General features: G+C 35.9%; 1 protein-coding gene across 1 annotated transcript in view; it reads right to left on the minus strand.

The window, feature by feature from the left end:
* GPR98 (G protein-coupled receptor 98) overlaps nucleotides 1–12,748 on the minus strand; it is a 272,920-nt gene extending 260,172 nt beyond the window's left edge. Inside the window, 9 exon segments of the mRNA XM_009997834.1 lie at nucleotides 114–443; nucleotides 1,261–1,531; nucleotides 2,787–3,352; nucleotides 6,837–6,950; nucleotides 8,277–8,381; nucleotides 9,491–9,586; nucleotides 10,145–10,294; nucleotides 12,095–12,279; nucleotides 12,727–12,748. Coding sequence (XP_009996136.1) covers nucleotides 114–443; nucleotides 1,261–1,531; nucleotides 2,787–3,352; nucleotides 6,837–6,950; nucleotides 8,277–8,381; nucleotides 9,491–9,586; nucleotides 10,145–10,294; nucleotides 12,095–12,279; nucleotides 12,727–12,748 — 1,839 coding nt within the window.
* Nucleotides 12,749–23,243: the final 10,495 nt, after the last annotated feature.

Genomic DNA, 23,243 nt, shown 5'->3' on the forward strand with positions numbered 1-23,243 from the left:
CTGTTTTGTTTTGTTTTCCCCTCAACATATGTTTTAATTCAATTAAAAGGAAAGGTGTGAGGGAAACACTACTAAATTAACTACTAAAAAAACACTGCAAAGCACAAGTGTACCTGTACAAGGAAATGAGCACCATTTTGAAGAAATGCATCATTTCTTATTGGTATATTTAAAATATCTTGTGTTTTTCCTTCTGGAAACATAAGAATGCTTCTTCTAGACATATTTAGAATGCCATCTTTTGCTCTTTCAGGATCCAGAGCTCCAGCTGGAATATACAATACAGTGTAAACCAGCTGCACATCTCCAACTGTTCCTCCTTCCCTTGCAAAACTCAAGGATAAAAAGCGTCCTGTTGGTTTACTTTCAATCTTCTGGTCCTCCAAAGGATAAAATTTTACTAGGCCATAGACATCATCACTGTCCTGAATGTAAAACAGAAGCTGCAAAACAGAAAACAGCATCACTTACTCTGTGCTACAGTGACCCTGTACCACAGTTCTCATGCTTTTGTGGAAACATGTCCTGACTGTCACTGTACATTTTTCTCCTTAGTGAATTGGCACTCAAGGAAGAAATCAGACTGACAGCCTCAAAGTGTCCTTTGTACATAGGCAGCACAACACTGACACTGGCAACTTTCTCACCATGCATCACCCATGTGCCAGAATGAGCTCGGACTAACTGATTTTTTGTCTCAGCAGCTAAAGCAGGTAATTTTAAAATGTTTCAGTTTGTGAACAAAATTAATTTCATTCACCAAGTCAATTCTAACCATTTTTAAGAAAAACACAGTAGGGACTTGAGTCACATAACTGCCAGCAATGCTAGCCACCCTTTATTTAAAAGTTCAGAGGTTACAGTCTTAATCATCGAGCCCTCCTCTTGAATCTGTTACCCTGTGCAAAACATTCCAATAATCATTAAGAGAGCAAACGAGCAAGTGAAAATAACTTTCCTGCCTTCCTTAAGCAAGCAGTTACTCAAGACAGCATTTATGCAATGCTACATACGTTGTGAATAACCTAAACTGAATGCTACCATATTAAAAATGTCTGGCTTTGTATATTACACTAAGCCAAATATTTTGGACATGTCTCTATATACTAAGATTATACTCAGGATTAATTTGCTTGATTTATATTCAAGCCCAAGCTGTTCATCCAGTTTAGCCAGTCAATCAATGTCATCGAAACTCATAAAGCCCCTAATTATTACCTATTATTACATCCACCAAAAGAATACTAAAAGTAAACTTACCTCAGATGGTTCACTGACTTCTGCACCTCCCTGTATAGTATCAGGTAAGAGTTTGAGAAGATAGGGCTCTGCTTCTTCTGGTATATCATCATCAATAATGGTCAGAGGCAGTGTCATCAGCATCTGTCCTTGATGAAAACATATCTCCCCGGTCGCTGGGATGAGGTCTGCAGTCACAGGTGAGGGATCACTGCTATTTCGGATTATAACCCAGGTAACAGAAACATTTCCATGTGTTCCACCATTTCTGACAATTGTGATCCCTTCAAACCTACAGTTTCGAATGAAAATAAAAACCCTCAATATGAAATTATTATTAACATTGTCTTGCTTATTTCAACTCTGTGGAAGATTTACACTGACTTCAGTGGAAAAACCCTTAACTGTTGAAACTGACCTTTGACTCAGGGCTTAAAGTTTGTGAAATCATGACACACATGTAAGACTTTTCTTTGAGTGCTTATTTTCTGTAATGTGTCTAAATGTATTTGTTAGAACTTATTTTGTTTACAGCAAGAAAGATACAAAAGTGGAGACTTGTCATGTTTTACATTTCTCTCAAGAAATATGCGCCAAATTTCAGCAAACATTTTACTATTTACTTTCTACACCATTTACATAATACTTCTACACCACAGAAACTGTATCAAAATACAGCTGTCAGGCACAAACACTTAAATAATTATTAAGAATTAACTATTTGCCTCTATACTGAAATATTAAGTTAACAATACTTATGATATTGGAAATACCATGTTTCCTGTGTCTCATAAGCACATGATTACAATAAAAAGTCCAGGAATCATGACTCAGAAAAATTCAAGCAGCAAGATTTATTTGTTGTGTATAAGAAAGAAAGAGGAATACTGAAGCACTGGACTCCACACACTATAACAGACTCTGTCCCTATTGTTCTTAGTATGGTAGCTTGAACCATTACACATTTTTCTGGAAATGAACTAGCATCAGTAGCTAGCAATGGACATTTCTATTAAGACTGTCAATACTGTGTATCAGTCCTGCCTGTAAAATTTGTAGGGAACCTTGATTTTAATCTCTCTGTACAATTACATATAGTTAACTTTTTTTATGTTTAAGGTGAAATATTTCATGGGAGATGCTTCATTATTATTTTTTTATTATTATTTTTAAATTAAACCAGAGATTTATTTTATATATAGTAACTACAAAGATTTACCAGGGAAGAAAGCCAGAAATCTATTTCCCACTTGTATGAAGTGGTGTATTTCAGCATCATGACTTCATTAATCCTGCCTTGAGATTTGGGGTTTTTCGTTTTTTTGATAATGTGATTAAATATTTACAGTTTTTCCACACAGTTCTTAAATATTAAAATACTTCCTGCATCATTAGACTCTCCCACTTTCTTGAAACTGTTGTAGACATAGTTGATAAGAAAAACATGCTAAGAGATTACTACATTATATATTCAGTAGTGATTTTACAATTACTAGATACTAGATAGTAAATACTGACTAGATAATAAATTTCAAGTTCTTCAGTACCTTGAAATTTGGTCTTCATCAATGGTAACAGCCTGAACAAACAGGATACTGTTGATTGATAGTACTCCATAGGGTTTATCATTCGGTTGGATGGTGACATGAACAACAGAAGGACTAACCAAAACAGCATCTCCCTGCAAAGTGTCCTTAAGAAGCATAATCTGAAAGGTCTCAGCAATTTCTGGTATGGCATCATCAAGGATCTTAAATTTCAAATACATTTCATGAACTAGGGGTGGGAAAACAATAGTTGTATTTGGCTGTAGATCTAGGAAGTCTACGTTAAGCTGTGCGTGTGCTGTTGTATCCCCAGTTATGATGGCGTAACTGACAGAGACTTCATGCTCATCAGGTCCAATTAATTTTCCACTGACATCCTTACCACGAACCACTTGAATTTTTATCACATCATCTTCCTCAGGCACCATATAAGCACTCTGAACAAAATGTACAGGACTGTCATTTTTCTTAATAATAATCTGAACAGAATTTTTTGTGTTGTTGATTTCAGCCCCTCCCTCCACGCTCTTCAGATGAACAACAAACAATTCATCATTTTCAGGTACCTGGAAAAATAATATTAGCAACTGGGTGTAAGTCACATTTCAAATACATGTAGAACACTGAGAAATATATTTTATCTATTTTGCAGAAAAGGGAAATAAAACAAACTTGACAGCTCCATTCATATTAAAACAAACAGGAGAGACGTCCTCCTTTTAATTTTGGCTGAAAATCCCTTCTCAAAATGGAATGTTTTCATTTTCTAAAACATACTTCTGTGCTCTGGCAGTATGAAAAAGGATGTCAAGCAAAACAAAAGCAAAAAAAAACCCAAACTAGGTAAGAAGCAGAAAAATCTGAATTTTTCCAACTTGAGACTGAGGTGATCAAAACTCTACTTTTGGAAGCCACCTCTATTTGGAAATAAATGTTTCTTCCAGTTATTTAGATTTACATCTCAGTTTTGTGATGTTGATATTGATTAACCTCTGTAAATGCCTGAGACAATACAGGGGCAACTTATGGACCAACCTGCCTTGGTCCATCTATACGTATACAACTGAAGAAGGAAAATTTCCTACAGTCAGTCACATCCACATCCCGAGGGAAGATTTCCATCACAGATGTGAGAAAGTGTTTTCTGGTGCTCAACAATTACCTAAGCTTTGGTACTTCTACACGGTGACTGTTTAAAACCACATTTTAGTTCTAGCTGTTCCATTTTCCAGTATCTGATGCAGAAGACAATAAAGAATGGCTTATAAACTGCAAATTACAGAACAAAAAGATAAGATTTTTGCTACACCTTATTCCCTAAGTTTTGATGTGCTAATATTATTATTTTATTAATACATATGGGTAAAAAGTAAATATTTTAAAACTGTTCATGATCTTTGCATTTCATCCTTGCTCAGGACTCCTGGAAACTACTATTTTTGCTTCTGAGAAGAATTCCTGGACAAAATTACTTACCTTTTCTAATGGTAATACTCTGTTATAAAGTTGACAAGCTCTTTTCTTGCACTTTTGTTTCCTGAGCTAAAAAAGGTCTGAAAACCCTGCTGTCCCATATTTTTTCTCTTCTATGCTCATTTGTTAATTGGCCACCCTCAGATCCTTTTTGAGGCCTAAGAGTGTGGGCATGCAAGTGTCTTTATAGTGGATGCCAATTCTGTCCCTTTTTCTGTTTGTGGCACTTAAACTTGCATAATGTTGTTGACTGATGCAGGTTTTTTGTCAACATGAGATCTGGAAGCTCTCAGTCATTTCTCTCGATACTGAGCTACAACACAGTTATTTTACCTAATTAAAATAGATGCTAACTTACATTTCATTTAGTTAACTAATTAATACACCATCTTGCACCATAGAAATCTAAGAGACATCTAAGAGACAGTCAATGTGTCTTGTTGTAGTTTACATCTCAGTGCCTCATATAGATGAGACACTCTGGGGATCTAATGGCATCATGATTGATGAATTAAAAAAACAGCCAGTCAAACTACAAAGACAACAATATAAAGGATTTCAAGGGCTACCTCGTCTCTTTCATTTTCTCTTAACAAAGTTTCCATCATTCCTCACTAAAACAGGAAGTGTATGCATATAATTACCACAAATGTAGTGCTGTGAAGATCAGAAGTTCAGTTCCCTAATTTCTGCAGGAAAATTGCTACCCAATTCAGAAATGTTTCATTGCTATTCCTAACTTCAGATACTAAAGCTCAAACTAAGTTCTGGGGGCAATGCTGGATTCCTGTGAATTCTATCATCATCATCATCATCATCAATTAAGGTTTTTTACACAAAATCAGTCTTTTGTGTATCCTTCTGCATGTCACTTTCCCTGAGTGGACTAGTCCCACACACACACATCAAACTTTGAGAAATAGAACTTTGACAGCATTTCTCAGATGAACAAAAAAATTGATCCTCCCCCCCAAAAAAGCCTTATTATTTATTTCTATGTTTTAGTTACAAAAACCCTATATCTAATCTGAAAGACAGTTATACACACCAGTCTGACCTAGTCTCTCAGCCTTAAAAATATTAGTATAGATGTGGAAAACCACACTTTCTTAACAAACAGCAGTCTGCAAAAAAATGACTTTAAAGTTGCTGAATTCTGACACAGGCAATTTTTGTTATTATTTTTTTCTTGATAATTTTCTCATGAAGTTGTTCTGCACCATTTTGACTGATTTTGGTTCCTCTGTTTTCCCTCTCTTCCTCATTATAAATTACAAAAAAAAAAAAAGAAAAACCAAGAACAAAAAGCATATGTAAGAAAAATGAAAATCTAAATGGAAAAGTAGAATAGAATAATAGAATCATAGAATAGTTAGAGTTGGAAGTGACCTTAAAGATCAACCAGTCCCAACCCCCTGCATGGGCAGGGACACCTCCCACCAGCCCAGGTTGCTCCAAGCCCCATCCAACCTGCTCTTCAACACTGCCAGGGATGGGGCAGCCACAGCTTCCCTGGGCAACCTGGGCCAGGGTCTCACCACCCTCACAGCACAGAATTTCTTCCTGATCTCTACCCTAAATCTCTCCTCTTTCATTTTAAAACTATTACGCCTTGTCCCTTGTAGTATGTTTTGTTTACCCTGAAACAGAAAGGCTCATAACATATGAACATTTTTTTTTTAAACTAATTTAAAAGTTGAACATTTGTAATGATCACCTAGTGTTTGCACTCTTCCCAGGACTACCTGTTTCTTTTAGGAAGCTTATCTATTTTCAGAAGTATTTATAAAAACACATTTCTACCCAGGAACATACTTATACAGAAACATGTAATTGTTTTCAATCTATCTTTTCTCTGTGAATGTTCAATGTGTTACATTCTTCTTTAGTAGCAATCATATCATGTCTGTTATTGGCATGAATGAGAACCAACCATGTCAATAAAGAAAACCTGGATTCTTATGCATTGTTAATAGAAGGTAGAGGAGCTGCACAGGCATCACTGAGGATGTAATAAAAAAAGGCATTGTGTAAACAATATTATGATTAAGTTTCTTTTGACTAAAAAAATTACAAAGACAAAAAAGGAGAGCCTGAGCTCATTATGCAAGCATAACCTGAAGTTGCAAGGCAGATTCTTAAGGAAAAGTAAAGCATATTTAAAAAGAAATAAAAGGAAAGTTAAATATCGAAAGGACAGACTAACAGATAAACACAGATCTAGTTCAAGAATGTTACCCTTGGCCACACAACAAGGACCCCAGGATTACATATGAAAAAAAAAATATGCAATGTTTTCTAGATTATTTATACCATTATTGCAGTAGCACCTAAAAGATCTAGTCAGAACTGCCAGGATGTGTTCAGAAACCAAAAATAATCAATGATGAGAATTACAGAAGTAGCATTAGAAGGAGTAAAATGAGAGCTCATAGACCCAAAACTTAACATCACTTTATTATGCAGATGCACTTTTAACCTCATTTAAAACAAGCACTTTTGTAACTTAGAGTACTCTAAGTCTCTCCAGATATAATTATATACAACCACACTAAAACAAAATCAGTTTGTTCTTACCTGATCATCAAGCACTGTTAAATTATAAATCAGCATTGACGTCCCAGGGGTAAATGTAATATTTCCCCTAGCTGGACTTAAGTCTTCTTCAGCTGGATCTGGCCCATTTTCTATCTGCAAATAATTGATTTTTACAACAAGAAATATATAAAGCAGGAATACAACAACAACACCAATAATAATAATAATAATAATAGCTATACAGTGTGTGCCATGCATAGCTAATGACTGTGTATTCAGTCATCTCCTGCTCACAGGCACACACATTCAGTTGTGAAAATCTGCTTGTTTTTAGTACATGGAGTAGTCCCTCTGAAGAAATTCTGTGTCACTAGAAAAAAAAATAAGAAAACTATTCCATGAAGGCCTATAGGGATTCTTTGGTATCTACTGATGCAAAATTGACTCTTCCCTGTAACAGAAAAGATTTTCATTCTAATTTAATTTAAATCACAAGCATTTAATTATAAGTTTCAAGACAAAAATAATAAGTATTGGTTTTGTGTTCTATCTATCTTGACATCTGTTATTAAGGATGTTACATTTAATAGTAAAGACCAAGAACCCACTTGGAGGCAAAATTATTATTGGTTTTTTTGTTGTTTTTTTTTTATAAAATCTTGTTCATTTTTTTTCAACATATATGTATATATGTCCATCTGTGGGATGGACATGATTGATTGTGCAGATAGTAAAATTTATTCAACCATAAACCAAAGAGATCTGCAATAAATTACACAGAGAACCTCTCTCTGTGCTTTACCTATAGGTGCTATATATAGTATACAACTAAATTCAGTACAAATCTTTTGGGATTTTGAGAGTTCTGGATTACACCCTTGATGACATATAAAACCAGACATCTGACAATGAAATATCCATATGAAAGTATTTGTATATAATGTTAAAGTATGCAACAGAATTGGAGCTAGATATGAAAAAACAAAGAAATGAAAAATAACCCACAACAATAAAGACAATGACTATCACATTCCAATCAAACACATAAATAACAGCCTAAATGTTCAACATCAGTGGTGTCATTTCTGGGGACTCAGACTGCAGTATTACAGACTTCAGGTGCCTCTTTGTAAAATACAGATAAAATCTGTAGAAACATTAAGTAAAGCATTACTTCCATGATTAATAAAAACTTTTCTAGTAATACATAGCAAGGCTGCCTCAAACATCTTCCTAAATGACAGAGAATACTCAGTTTTCTCTAAAATATCTTCATTTATCCTCAAATCAAGCAGTCAGATAATTACAATCTTTTCTATTGACATGTGATATCTTTCCATTTTATGAAACAGATTTAACAAATGTAGACATAGATATATTTCCCTTCTTTCACTTTTATAAACACTTTGGTAAGTTAAGGTTATGGCCTCACAGTTTCATCCAACAGACTGAGGCAAGAAACCTTTTTAATAAACTCACCTCAAAAGTTACGGTGACCATCCCGTAGGTTCCCCTCTCCCTAATCAGAGTGAGAGGTACAGATTCATTTCTGCCCCTGGGCTCATTCACTGTGATTAAGGCAGACTAATGAGGAAGAAAAGGGACAGGCAATCAGCCACAGATCAAATATCACAGCAGAAGGAAGAAACTGTTGCCATAGAAATACCAAACTCCCACAGACAAGTTAATCCCATCTGCAAACCACTCCAACGATGACATACATTTCCTAGCAACCAATTAGTTCAGCTAATAAAAAGCATGAAAGATTTCAGATTAAAAAAAAATAAATAATTATCATAAACTATGCAAGCAGGGTGGGGTTTGTTTTGTAAATTAACATCATTGCTTCACACAAAGCACTGATATATTAGCACTGGTATTTATAGGAGCTCCTAATCCTGATAAAAATAGGGTTTTTTTCCATAAAAAGGTCATTTATTAGATGTGACAATAAATTGACTCTTTCTATCAAACTGTTGTAGATGAAATATTTCAGATCATTACACCAATTCAGAGAGCAGCGTGGTTTAGTACTGTGGTGCTAAGAATGTCTCATGTCCCTGTGCTTCTTCAGAAAAGTCCTTTATAAAAATTACATTGCCGTAACACTGGCAATAAGGTACAGCTTCTGTTTTGATTAACGCAACCTCTATTATTTCAAGTGTCCTTCACATGGCAGGAGACATGCACACCAATGCCTTATCACAGAAGGTGTTATACAGTGCTTGTGTCACGATACTGTTCTCTCACCCGGTGAGCCAAGTATAAAATTGCTCCCTAAAGATGCAAAAATGTATCTATTCTCAAGATTTCCAAATCGTATAATTAACTTTCCTATGGTATTATTCTTTCCTTATTCCACACTGCACTAAAATCTTGACTTACAGATGAAGGGTACTGAGGCTGAACAACTCAAGAAGTTTTATATTTTATATTTAAGACAAGCAACACTGACATTCATCCAAGTGTGAGCGCCTCAGGTTATGTCTCAACACCCAAAAACATACAGAAGTATGAAAGTTGTATATATGTATGAATTACATACATATGTGAGAATTACCTCTAGAGATGTTTTCAAGATGTAAGTCAGAAACAGTTTTCAAGGGATTCAGTTGAACAACTAACCAGCATCTTTGAAAAGTTCACCGTTACGCTTTCTAAAATTTTCACATATACCACATAAAAAGCCATACCATGTTAAAAGAAATTATTCCAAAGGCATTGTCATTTGATAAGATTGTTACAGTGACAGATTTGGGTGAGCCAAGCTTTATCGTTGCAGATGGTTTCTAAAATTAACAAAACAAAATGAGACATTAAATGTGATGGCAAAACCCACACAGTTTTATTTTACTGTCTTTTAAAAATAAATATTATGTCTATGACAAGCCTATGCCTATGACAAACTTTATTATATATTACAGTGGAAGTCTCATTTAGTCTTTCTTTCCAAAGGACTGGAAGTAGATCTCTCTCTTTTGGCACTTCCACCCTCTCTTCCAGGTATTCTCTATGCAGGAAAACAGGAAAAGCTGAAATCTCTTCATAGTCTAACCCTTCTGGGCTCTAGTACACCTTCAAATGTCCACAGCTGAACTCAGTCCCTGTTGATGTTTCAAACTATGTCTGTATTGCACATCAACATCACATAGAGACACCCATGGGAATGGAAAAACATTATAAAAAGCAGTTGGCACCATCCTGGCTAGTTTCCAAATTTTAGTTCTTTACTTATTAGCATGCAGACTCACCAGCAGCATGACTACTCTACAAACCTCTGGAACACCGTTCATTGCTGTCAGTTCACCCACTGTAACATGCACTTAAATTGAACAACTGATACTTACTGCCAATGTCAAGTAAAATGTGAATGTCTCATCGGCCTCTGGAAGATCATCATCACAGACAGATATATACACTGTTCGGTTTGTTTCTGTATCAGGTATAAATGCAGCTGCGTATGTGTCAAAAAAGTCACCTGTGTCTTCTCCATCAATCTGCAATAAACAGATAATTGAATTTGAATGCCACCTCCTTCTTCCCCCCCGACTTCTATAATGTGATTCTGGACTCATTTAACAGACAAAACACACACTACTTTACACGGAATCCTTCCTGCAGTTTTCCCTGCTGTCATACAGTTAATTTCTGGACAGAAGGTATTGATAATAGCTCCTTGTACCCATGCTGAGTAACTAGAGGGGGGGAAACCACAATAAAAAATAATAAATAAATAAATAAATAAGTAAAACCACACACACAAAAAAAATGACACTTCATTCAGAACTTTGTTATGACTTCCTTCCACACAACTGGGTATCTCTTGCATAATGCACCATATGATCAGATTTTTTTAATGGAAAAGCTATTCCTAGCACAGCTCTGTATACCTCATAATATCCTACCTGAATTAAAGTTACCTGAAGATTCAACTGCCCTCTGCCTTTCTGTCTCATTCTAGAGCCTAGGCACTCACCTCAGATGAATATTTTAATTGCCAAAGTTGGCAAGAGGAATTCTATAATAAACAGCCCTGCTTTCATTTCAGACAACAAAAGAACATCCCCTGATTCTACTGTAAGCAAGGTAGTTAGAAAAGAGATTATAAAGGCACTAATATTGACACTAAGGGAAAAGTTTACAGGTTGAAGCTGAAACTAAATGGGAAGAAGTAACTGAAACAGCATGGATGCCACCCCTGAAACTACCACACTAACAGGCGCTAAATGTTTGATGAACCGTTGTGAAAGAATCTATCATTCATTTGAGAACAGTGAAATTAGAAGTTCAGTGAAGAGGAAATAAAGTGTGGGAAATATTTTGTGCCTCTCATCTATCACTGGACATCCTGGCAACTGAATTTAAGTATCTGAGCCAATCACAGGCTTACCAAAATCTCTTACAAAACAGGCTATAAACATCTTTCAAAGAGAGCTGCTCAAAATATTCATTTTAGAAACAAAATTTGGAATTTCAGGTCCCTGATAAGGAAACTCTACTTGTTACACTGAAGGGCACTAGTTTCAAAGTACAATCTTAGTTTCTCAAGGATTTCTCCTCAGATGTTTTGCACTTTATTAAGTGCAAAATCCCTACAGAACAATTTTTATTCCTTGTAATTTCTGACACATATTTTTCATTTTTAGTTGCAGGAGAGTAAAATATTTTGCAGGAACACAGGTATTTTCTTTTGACTTCAGACTATATAAATTAATAAGAAGTACATCTTCTCTGCTAAACTGATGTGTTCTCATATGCTTCTCATACCACATAGAATCTTACTCCATACACATACAGTATTGCTCACTCTAAGATGTTTCAACTTTTAAAGGGAAAACAATCGAGATCACAGTTAATAACAGCTAGGAAATAAAGGAAATAATGTAAGAATATTAACTCTGATGTCCCAATGAACAATGCAATTTTTAAAAATCATATGGGAATCTGACACAAACAGTAGAGTAGCTATTAAATTGCAGGTTCTAAAATAAACTGGAAAAGCAAAAATTGTTAAATATCCACATATTTCAATATGAACACAGTCAAAATCAAATAAGTACATCAGCTTGGACTTCCACCTGAGCAGTAGGAGCTGGCTCCTGGAGGAACATTTATACCATTGGTATAAATCACTGGTCCAACCAGCCAATGTTTACTCAGTTACTGACACCGGGTGTTGCTTTTTCCAAGTGCAGCACTGCCTTCCCTTTCAGTGGCTTGAAGAAAACACAGGCAACATTCAAAACTTCAGAAAGGTATTAATATCTGTTGAGAATATAACTGGCATAGTTCCTTACCGACACAATAGCTGTAACATTTGCAGGTTTCCCAGTCCTCTCAATTACGAGACGTATAACAGTTGTACTTGTTTCATTAACTACAAATTCTGTTTGTCCACTGAACTTCACTTCTGTTTCTCCAGATGTGCAGTGAATGAGCAATGCTGAAAGCAAATAAACTAATAAAGAAGCAGAGGGCATCCCTATGGAAAAATAAAAGAGTAATTAAAAATAAATTGTGAATCTAAAGTATTCAAAAAAATTCCCGATCAACCTCACCAATCCAGCCAACCCATCTCAAGTCTCCAAACACTGTGATTATCTTGTGGGCATCAGAAATGAGATTAAAACACACACAGGTCTCAACTATAATGAAGTCAGATAATGTAATTATCATCTAAATTTAATTCTATTTTCATAATTTTCATCCAGTGATTTTCTGTGCAGTATGCACCAACTTTTTTTCAAGTGGAGGAATAAGTAATAATAAGTTATTTTAAGAAAAAACAAAGATGTTGCCACAATAGTTGTCATTTCCAAGTAACAAAAAATTATCTTAAAGGCTAACAGTTCTATTTCCACTTTCTTTGCTCTCTTGATTCTCTTTAGAAAAAAACATGAATTGGCAGGAAAGATGAAAGGTTGGATACCTGCTGTCATCTCACAGACCATCTTCTGACATCTTATGGACCATGAAATGTTCTTAAACATTTGCATATTTCCTAGAGATTTTTTTTCATTGCTCCTCTTATCCCATGATGCTTTCATGTTTTCTAGTCACAGAGAATCACTGTGGCCCATTTTAATGCCATTGTAACCTTCCTACACCCAGATAATTATTTTTATTTGGTTTTGCACAATGTCAAGTCTTCTCTTCTGTTAGGATAAGCAATTTCATGCTAAGGTGGTTTATTTCTCTTACATTAGAGCCCAGTCATGGAATGTAAAATACAGCTTTAAGTTCCAATGAAGTCATCAGGTGCTGATAATATGAAAGGTGCATTTTTAAAATGGGACAACAAACTGGAAACAGGTGTTATGTTTGTAGAGTCTCATATTGTACAGTGCTGACTGGAACCAAGACTATCGATGCTGGATGGAGCAGATTTCTGTCATAAAGATCTGAGCAATTTTTTAACAAACCAAGAGAACAGAGTTCTGCTCTGGACACCAAAAAAATGTTACAGCATGGATCTTTAATGTCATAAGTTCTTTCAGCAAGTTTCTTTTAATCTGTAGTCACTACTTTATAATGTTACTACTTGAATTTTCTCTGCAAAAGATACAAACAAGATTTGTGTAATTGCACATATAAATAAAATGTTACTTTGCTTAAAATTATGCTTCTAAGTGCTATGCTTATCAGACAAATCTGGTCAATGATGGATGCATAAAGTATACAGAACTTATATTAATATTTGCATATCAATAATACTTGAGCTCAACCACGCTTCTAAAGCACGTTTTGATTATTCATAAGTGATAGTGAATGGATATTCAGTCAGAAATGGTCACTGAAGCAGAAAATATAATGCTCAGTATATTTCAACATATTCTAGAAAAGTGTGTGTCAAATTTGTAAATGGAATACACTGAGGTCCAGTGCAGATTCTGAGTGGTTTATGTACAGAGTCAGGTAGCTTTACATTTGCACTGAACAGAGAATGAGACAGCCTTCAGACCACTAAAATTAAATATTCAGAAAGACTTCAAGACCCTTCCTCATCTCACAATAAATTCTGTCTAGGCAAGGGTCAACTTTACATTGTGAGGACTTGAAATAAACTGCTATTGGGCAAGTTAAAGAAGAAAAATTATCCACAGATGTGACATATTAAATAACTTCAAGTACAGTCAAGAAAACGATGAGTGTCTCTCAGAATCTCTACAAGCAAAGAGTGTTGAGATGACAAAATGAAATTATTGTAATTACTTATAATAAAAATTTGCCTAGCTCTACTGAAAATCAGAGAGAGAAGAGGCAAGCAATAGAAGGAAGTGCAAAGAATTAGGGCTAATCACTTCCCTATGAAAACAACTATTTGTTTTACAACCTATTTGAAAAGTGTTTTCTTATTTCTGGCAAAATGTCATACAGTAAAATAATGTTGCTGCAGAACTTCACATTGCTACAAACTTTAATTACCATGAACAAGGTCATTAAAGAGATCCATGTCCCACAGTCTTTCAGGAACAATGCTTGTTTCCTACATATCTATCTATTGAGTAATTCTAGTGCAGAAAAAGCTTACAGTGGGAAGAAAAGATAAAATATACATATATAAAACCCCTAAGATTTAAAGTAGTCAGCCTTTTCAAAGTTGAGTGTTTTAATGTGAGAGATGTTTTGGCTGGTTTTATATGGAACTGCTCTGAAAAATACAAACCTTCAAGCTGGGAAGAGAACAGTTGTCTAACCTTTGTAAACTCTGAGACAATTACACTGTCTGCAGTTGCAGGCTTCATCCATACTAAACTGAGGAATTTGTTGACCTTTTAGCTTCAGCTGTTACCTTGTCATAGACTTCACAAATATCTTCCCACGGTACATGCTTCTAGTAAATAATACTGAAAACATGATCCTTGAGGGCAAGATTACGAAGTTTAGAGTTACTTGAATTCTATTACTTCTACTAGAGAGCATTCTAAAACTATAGGATTACTTCTGTGGAACAAGAGAGGTTTCACAATCACACCATCAATTATTTAGCTGGTGTGTATTCTTCCTTGTTACATTATTTGTACTAAGATTTACTTTGCACAGCCTGCCAATTTTCTTTTTTACTCTGTTGACATAAAATCAACTTTGAAAATCATTATTATTATTTCTAAAAAGTCATGTAATATAGTAAAAATAACATAAATCAAGACTTATAGAATGCAGAACAAATGTATTCAATTAGCTGAAAAGATATTATAGGTCAGAGAATGTTAATTTTTTTAATATGAACTCACTTTATACACTAAATTCCTTCATAAATTTATAGAGGAACACAATTAGTTCCGCATTAACTGCATTGCATGAAGTCGAGCAGAAGCCTTTGCAGGATTAGGAATTAAAAGATAACTCTTCCCCACATCCCTCACCCCAGTATTTCACTGGTGAGTTAAATTTTAATTTTCATACACCTTCAAAGTATGTAAAAGTCAATGGACCAACTATTCTGTTACTGTGTTCTGACCAAAGCCATTTCAAATAATTATTTGTAGTATCAATGGTAGTTTAAAGCAACAGCTACATACTGAGGACTAGACTACAGTTTTAAGGGGGCTTTATTGAGAGTTTCTGGCATCATAACTAAAAGACAGTATCTCTGAAGAATTATCTGGACATTTCACTGGTATTAAAGAACCTTAAAAGTCTAAAACTGACGTTGTTCAACTGTATAATAATAATAATTTTTAAAAAGTACAGAAATCTAAGTCAGAATTCCAATCCATGATCCCTAACTAACATCTTCAAGTCTATATTTTATGACACTTTCTGAAGCACATTTGTGTTTCCCCCATAAACCACAGAATCCTATTGCAGAACCCAGCAGAGCATATTCTGATTCCACACAGTAATTTCCACAGTAACATCACAAATCATGTGAGGAATACGATTTCAATCTATTGCCCAGTTGAAGCCATGGAGAGTTAGGTTATGAAACTGGCATTTCTTGTAACTGATAAATCACCAGAATGAGTTCAGTTTTTCCACTCAGTGTCTGGAACAAAATTCAGATTAAGATATTAAAGTTTATAAAAGAATGAATGGCCTTTTCTGCAGACTTCTGCAGAGAATGAGAAGTCTTTTCTGCAGATCACTACAATGGCTTCTGAGCTTAATAAATCAAAACCCTTAAGAATGAAAAGATCTCCTGGCTGTTTTCATTGGAGGGTGAGGGAACCTACAGACTAGTGGCACATGGAGACATCAAGAAGTGAAATAAAAGAGCTGTGAAAGATCCCAAATCTGAAATGAAATGAGCGTAAAATGCCAGATATAGTATGGGGAATTTTAAAAGAGAGTTCACCAACAAAGCAGCAGATGGAATGAGGGATTACACCAGATTTGCCATGGCTGCAGGGGAGAAGAAGCAAGCAGGTGTGCTGAAGCAGCACCTCTCCCACCCAGCAGCTACAACTCGATTACCATGGCACATCTTCACACAGTTCTCAAGACAAGGGACACAAGGCAGCAGAGAAAGAGTAAAGCCTAGTGCATTTTTCACTGCCTGTCCCTGTCTACTCCCAGTGATTACAAATACCCAGCCAAGTAGAACATTCAAAAACTGGCATGCCTAGTACTATGCATTGAGTACAGCATTACAGCTATCAATGGTTGCCACAGAGAAGTCTATTCACGGCAGGGATGTCAGCACCCAGCAGCATCTTTGGCTGAATACAATGGGGGAGAGATACGTGTGCTCTTTCATATGTAAAGAGAAGATTCTCTGTACTACACAGGAACAGCACAGAGCAAGAAGTTTCTCAAGGTCATTGCTCATGCTGCACCTGTTGCAGAAACATATTGAAAACCTGTGGTGTATTTTCAGGAAAGCCCTGAAATTTACAACATTATTGGAGAATAACCTAGAAAAGTAGCAGGAATTACAAAAACTTGCATTTGCTACATTTCTCCTTTCTGTATTGTTACGATCCTAAATTAAGAGAGAAATATTTTATTTCAGACTGGGGCTTTCTTTGCCTCCAAGTTCCCACAGTTCACACATATGCAAAGGAGGACACCAGTGCTCTGTCCACAAAGCTTAGCATTTGCATAGTGGGTATCGCCCAAGCCTGTTCTGTTGGTTGTTGTAGATGTGGGATAATTAAGTTTCTCTTACACCCAAAAATACAGTTTTCTAAAGGTACTATTTCAAAACAGTATCTTTGTATATCCCTTTTTTTGTCTTCAACCTGCTTTAAGGTGCACAAAGAGTGAGAATTACAGAAAGTCACATCCAGTACTGCTTTGTCTGCACCCCAGGACTGCACTAAGAACTGCAGCTACTGGGGCAAGAGTCTGTCTCACCAATTTCCATGCACATTACAGCATCACAGAATCACTGAATTTTTTGAGTTGGAAGGGACTTTAAAGATCATCGAGTTCCAACTCCTCTGCATGGGCAGGGACACCTCCCACCAGAACAGGCTGCTCAGAGCCCCATCTAACCTGCCCTTGAACACCTCCAAGGATGGAGCCCCCACAACATCTCTGGGCAGCCTGTTCCAGTGTCTCACCACACTTACACTGAAGAATTTACGCCTGATCTCTAACCTAAATCTCTCTTCTTTCAGCTTAAAACCATTACCCCTTGTCCTCTTACTGCAAGCCCCTGTAAAAAGTCCTTCCCCAGCTTTCCTGTACCCCCTTCAGATACTGGAAGACCACTATGAGGTCCCCCTGGAGCCTTCTCTTCTTCAGACTGAACAACCCCAACTCCCTCAGCCTGTCCTCATCAGAGCTGCTCCAGCCCTCAGGTCATTTTTGTGGCCCTTCTCTGGACTTGTTCCAACAGATCCACATCTTTCTTGTGCTGGGGCCACCAAAGCTGGACGCAGTGTTCTAGGTGAGGTCTCACCAGGGCAGAGTGGAGGGGCAGAATCACCTCTCTTGATCTGCTGGCCCCACTTCTTTTGATACAGCCCGGGATGGAGTTGGCCTTCTGGGCTGCAACTGCACATTGGTGGCTCATGTCCAGCTTTTGGTCCACTGGTACTGCCAGATCATTTTCCACAGGACTGCTCTCAAGTGTGACCTCCCCCAGCCTGTATTCATGCCTTGGGTTACCACGTTATACAGAATCACTTGGATGCCTTTGCTTCCAATTCTTCTCAAGGGTTTGCTGTCTTCCTCTTTACTACAAAGACATTCCAGGCACCTGTCTATCATCCCTCTTTGTGTTAGTAACATTGGAAAGTGCTAGCCAAAGCACAAATGCAGACTACCAAGTGCTGAAAATCCCTTGATCAGCTTTCACTGTCCTGGAGTTTTTGGGCTCAGCTGTTTACATACCTGTTCACTACTGCTCCAGTGACAGAACAGAACCACAGCACAACCTTGGGTGCTAAAAAGGTTTCTCTGTCCCTGCGATTAAGGACACTGACAGTCAGTCAGTGAGCCTCCTGACTGTCTGCTTTCTAACAGTTGCAATATTAAAAAAGTAATAATAATAATAATAAAATCTTACTATCTATGACCATATGTATCACTGGGAATGGCCAATTTAATTCAAGCTGAACATATCCACATGAAACTTCTTGCTCATTCAATTACGTTTCCTTGAAAAAGACACCCATCCTTCAACATGAACATCTTATCCTAAGGAAGAAAAGATTCTTAAGGTGCCTGCAATTGTATTTATACTTACTAGTGCGAAAGGTAATCTATCATCACAGGCAGGAACCAATACTGCATGTGATAAACCTGCAAGCCAAGGCCAAGACACAGCCCTGATGAGAAATCCAAATAATCTCATCCTGTTTTTAGAGGTCACTGAGAGGCAAAAAGTGTAACAAACTCAGAATATCCTTTGTAAGTGTTCTGGCAGCCTTCTCAGAAGAATCGGAGTGGATCTAAACTGTCCTTAAATTTTAAGTTCTAATCATATAATCATCACTGGAGAAGCAAGTTTTATCTCTTAAACCAGGTAATGCTACAGGCTTTTTGAGGTAGCAGCCTGCTCTGTTTTTTCTCATTCTGAGCAGGGAATAACTGAGCAGTGATGAATCCTCTACTTGTGTTTGCTAGCAGCAAGCAGAGAGAACACAAGTCTCTTCTACAAACATTTGCAGTTACCTTATAATTTGCTAGTCAAACAGAGAACCAGACAATAATTTTGAGTAGCTCTAAGACCCAGATTACTTTTACCCAGAGTACCTCCAGTCAAACGACTTATTAAACAAGTTATTAAGGTTACTTTGTATTTAGAATGGAGATCAGAGTCTAATGTAAACAAACTGGCTGAAATCTCCTAAATAACAAGGTTAAGAAATACCCCAGTTGGAATCTCAATTACCCTAATTTGTACCAACAAAGCAACACCAATTTCAGCTGCAGAACTTCTAAATCATCTCATGCAATTGACAAGAATTCATTCACATACAGATTTTGGAATAGTTTCACTTAGCATATAGTATAGGTTCAAGCGAAAGGTAAATCCAGTTTTCAACTCTACAATGGAAATCCTTCTCAACCTATATATTTCTAATGAAAACAGCAGACATCTTTCACTAATACACAGGATTTTCCAGAATCAGGGTCTAGCTTTTGATCCAGGCATTTTGCTCCAAGTAGGGACTGAGACACTATAAGCACTCATTTTCTCAGTTTCTTGCACAAAAAACACCTCCCAGCTCACGCTTACTGTAAAAGTAACTGCACAACTCAGTCTGCCACAACATAAGGCTGTGGAACCAGAAATTGAGCTGAAGAAGGTCTGCAAGCTTCCACGAAGAACACCTGTTTATTCTACTTCAGTAAAGTTCTCAAGTTTCACAATAATTTCCATTTGTATCTCTGCTGTGGGGGTTTCTCTCTTGTCCTCCATACCTTCACTTAATAGATTTTTAGAATATGTGAGCTGAGGACAAAACTACTATAGCTTCAAATACCTAGTATGAGTCCTGAATTAGGTACTGTGGCCTGAATGGAGAGTATATATCAGATAAAGTAATTATGTGCTTCTGCAGTATAATGGTTAATTACCTCATACTTAAAACAAAAAATACAGCAACCTGTTCTGCCGTACTGCTTCACAAATTATAATCTTGCAAGACAAAATAAATCTTTAAGGTACAGAACAGTAAATTACAGTCTCATAGTGGGGAGTAGATTGCATTCTCTGATGCATACTGACAGAAGAATTCTTGTTATCCACAGTGGATTCTTACAAGCTAATATGCAGGTATGCACCAAACATAATTTTAATATGCCATCTAGTTATTAGAACAATTGGGTCAGTGTGTTATTCTTGAGTTCATAAAAGCATATTATTAAACATGAAAGTTTGTATCAAGTATATACATGAATTTTAAAACATATATCCAAAAACTCCTTCATTTCTACAGTTAAATGTATTCATTTATTATTAAGATGCAGCAAAAAATATGGTTCTTATTATAGATCTGTATTTACAAAAGTCCTCCAAAGACTCTTTTCTGTACAAGTAAAATACATTTGTATCATTTTAGAGATGATTAGCATGGGGCCCTCAGTCTAATCTATACTGTGAACTAATCTCTTAAATCTGGGGAATTCAGTTTAAAAAAAAACACAAGTATTTATATGGGGAAGAGAACACCCCAAGCAAAATTTGTTTGGGTTCAAAGACTTCTTATGCTGCCTTTATCACATATTGTGCTTTCTTTGGCTTTCTAAACCTTTTAACCTATGTCACAATTTAATAATCACTATTTAATAATTATAATCATTCCCTTATTAACTGGGTATTTCTTTTCGTTCTTCTAAGGCACCCTGTAGTTCAAGACAAGGAAATCTCTTTGTTGATTAGTTATTTAAGACCAGCAACAATAACTATGCTGGAAAGAAAGGTACTTTGAGAGGATTACACAGAGCTAGTTCTCAACAGCACCAAGCCGAGAGCAGCAAATTACAAACCCAAGTACTTCATTGCATGTAACCAAATTGGCTGGTTGAAATGCTAATTGCCTTTCAGCAAAGCTAAAGGCAGACAGGGGACCCTGTGCTTCACAGAATGACATGCATTTTTTACCCACTTCTGAACCATTGTCTTGCTGAGAATTATTCAAAATCTATTCATAAAGGTAGCTCTTTTCCTAACCTTTAAAAATGTGGGAAATTTCTAAAGCTCTGACCAATACCTCGGATCTGTTGACCTGCCAAACCCTTAACAGATGGCTGAATTAAGGCCATGTTAAATCCTTAATGAAGCAAAGCTTGAAACAATTCTGAGCAATAACATTTTGGATCAGTCCAGAATAAGTGACTGAGGTGGAGGAGAAAGTTTCTTTTGCCATCTGAAAAGGAGAATCATCACTGTACTCTAACTAATAAATCTATGCTAGATACAAAATGAAATAGCCAAAAAAAATCTCATTGTATATTAAAAAATATCATTACAACATTCTAGAAGACATTCTTTCTTCAATTTGCTAAAAAATTCACAAACACAAAAGCTTTCATGAATGTGGAAAGCATCTTCTCTGTTGTTTAATTTTGCCAGAGAAATTCAGCCTGCCAAATAAGCCTTTTTAAGTGAGTACAACTTTATCTTAATATCAACCTTGGAGTGCATTTACAAATTATCTCAGTAAAAGGAACTGAAACAACTTGAGCTAGTTTTATAGCAAATAGTCATAAGCCAATCTCTGAAAAAATGCTTTTCATATTTAAAGCGTAATTCAGAACTTTCAGTTTCCAAATTCTGTCTGCAAACAGCCACAAGTTCTCATGCACAGAGTAAACTCAATCTTGAAAATATTTATTCACTCAAGGAGTGATTTAGGCAAGGGAGGATTTGCTGAAATAGCATCATTTGTGATTCAGTATTTTCAGAGTAAAAAATATTACAGTGGGTACACCTGGAATAAGATAAGTGGCTTCTAACATTGATTCCTTCTGTCAACCTCTTTCCTTTTCCTTTTCCTTTTCCTTTTCCTTTTCCTTTTCCTTTTCCTTTTCCTTTTCCTTTTCTCTTTTCTCTTTTCCTTTTCCTTTTCCTTTCCTTTCTTGGAAATAGTAATCTAGTGCCTATCAGATAGACACAATTCTTGAATTACTGGACAACAATCAATACACCTGTAAAAACAGTTATGTGCATTATTATACCTTTAGGAGGTCAAAGCCTAATACTCCCTAAGCAAAGAATTTCAGCCTATTCATTTTATTTTCTTTCTCCTACTTACATTTTTAAATTTCTTAACTAACAACTAAATTGACCCAGTACCAAGAACGTACTGGAAGAGGTTGGCCAAGAAGGTAAAAAATCAGACAGCAGGGTTATCCAGCTACAAAATGGAGGTACATTGCATCAGATATGCTATCTCATATAATAACAGGAGCTGGACATACAGTTTACTGTTAGGATGAAAAACTTCAGAAGCAGATGAGACAAATTTTAGTTCTCCCTTTCTTTGAAGTGTGATGCAAGGGCATACATTTCCATCAAGTTTTCAGGGAAACATTCTAGCATTAAAGTATTTAAAATACAATGTTTAATACCCACCTCATCCTTACCACGTTGTAATTCTGAACAATTATGGTACTAGTGTAAAAATATCAAAGGTGATTTGTAAATCATCAATATTTCTCCCAAATTGCCATAAATTGTTTTTAACCCCATGACTGAGGTCCTCACAGTCCCCTGTGGTACTCTTCTCTAGTCCTACACATTAAAAGTATGTGCTTTCATAGCTCTTCCAATAGTTCTGCCCCAGTCATCATATTCATCTTTCAAGTCAAAGATGCATGTAAGCATTTTCAGACTTAAGCACCCTGTTTTTAAAGGGTTTTTTTATTGGATTCCAAAAGAAAACAAAAAACCCTGAAAGACAATAAATTAAAAAAAAACAACAACATTTCATGTGTATTAGAGGTTTTCATATCAGATTAAGATTTAGACCCAATTCTGAAAATCTAATTCCAATAAAGCTCCCAACAATTTCCAACAGAAGTATTGCACTGTAGGTTTGAATGCCTAAGGCTCAAGCTCAGTCACTAGTACTTCTTTAAAACTCATCCAGTATAATTTTTCAGCCTTAAAAACACTGACAGCACAAATAAACTGCTCAACACTAATTCTCACAAAAGCAAATATAATTTTTCCCATTGGTTTACATGTGACCAGGACACAGATCACAATTACAAGCTAATAAGTGTGTGCTCCCATTATCAATGTTAATTAGTTCACTCACATGCAAATTTAGTAAATACCATTGATTTCTTCATGTAAAGCAATTAAAACACAAAAATCCGTCAGAAAGCTGGTAAAGCACAAAACTGTACATTAGAAATCAATAGCAACATAAGTATTAGTAGTAACAAATTAGAAACTAAAAATTATGCTCCCTTGAAATACATTAGCTTTTATATTATCAAATATTTGCCCATTTCAATTCTAAGCCTAATATGCTAGAAATTATTTTGTTTCCTTATGAAACTCCTTCTGCTTTCCACATGGAAAGGCTGAATTTATTC

The sequence above is a fragment of the Chaetura pelagica genome, unplaced genomic scaffold, assembly GCF_000747805.2.
Source record: "Chaetura pelagica isolate M959 unplaced genomic scaffold, ChaPel_1.0 scaffold84, whole genome shotgun sequence".
NCBI classification, from domain to species: Eukaryota; Metazoa; Chordata; class Aves; order Apodiformes; family Apodidae; genus Chaetura; species Chaetura pelagica.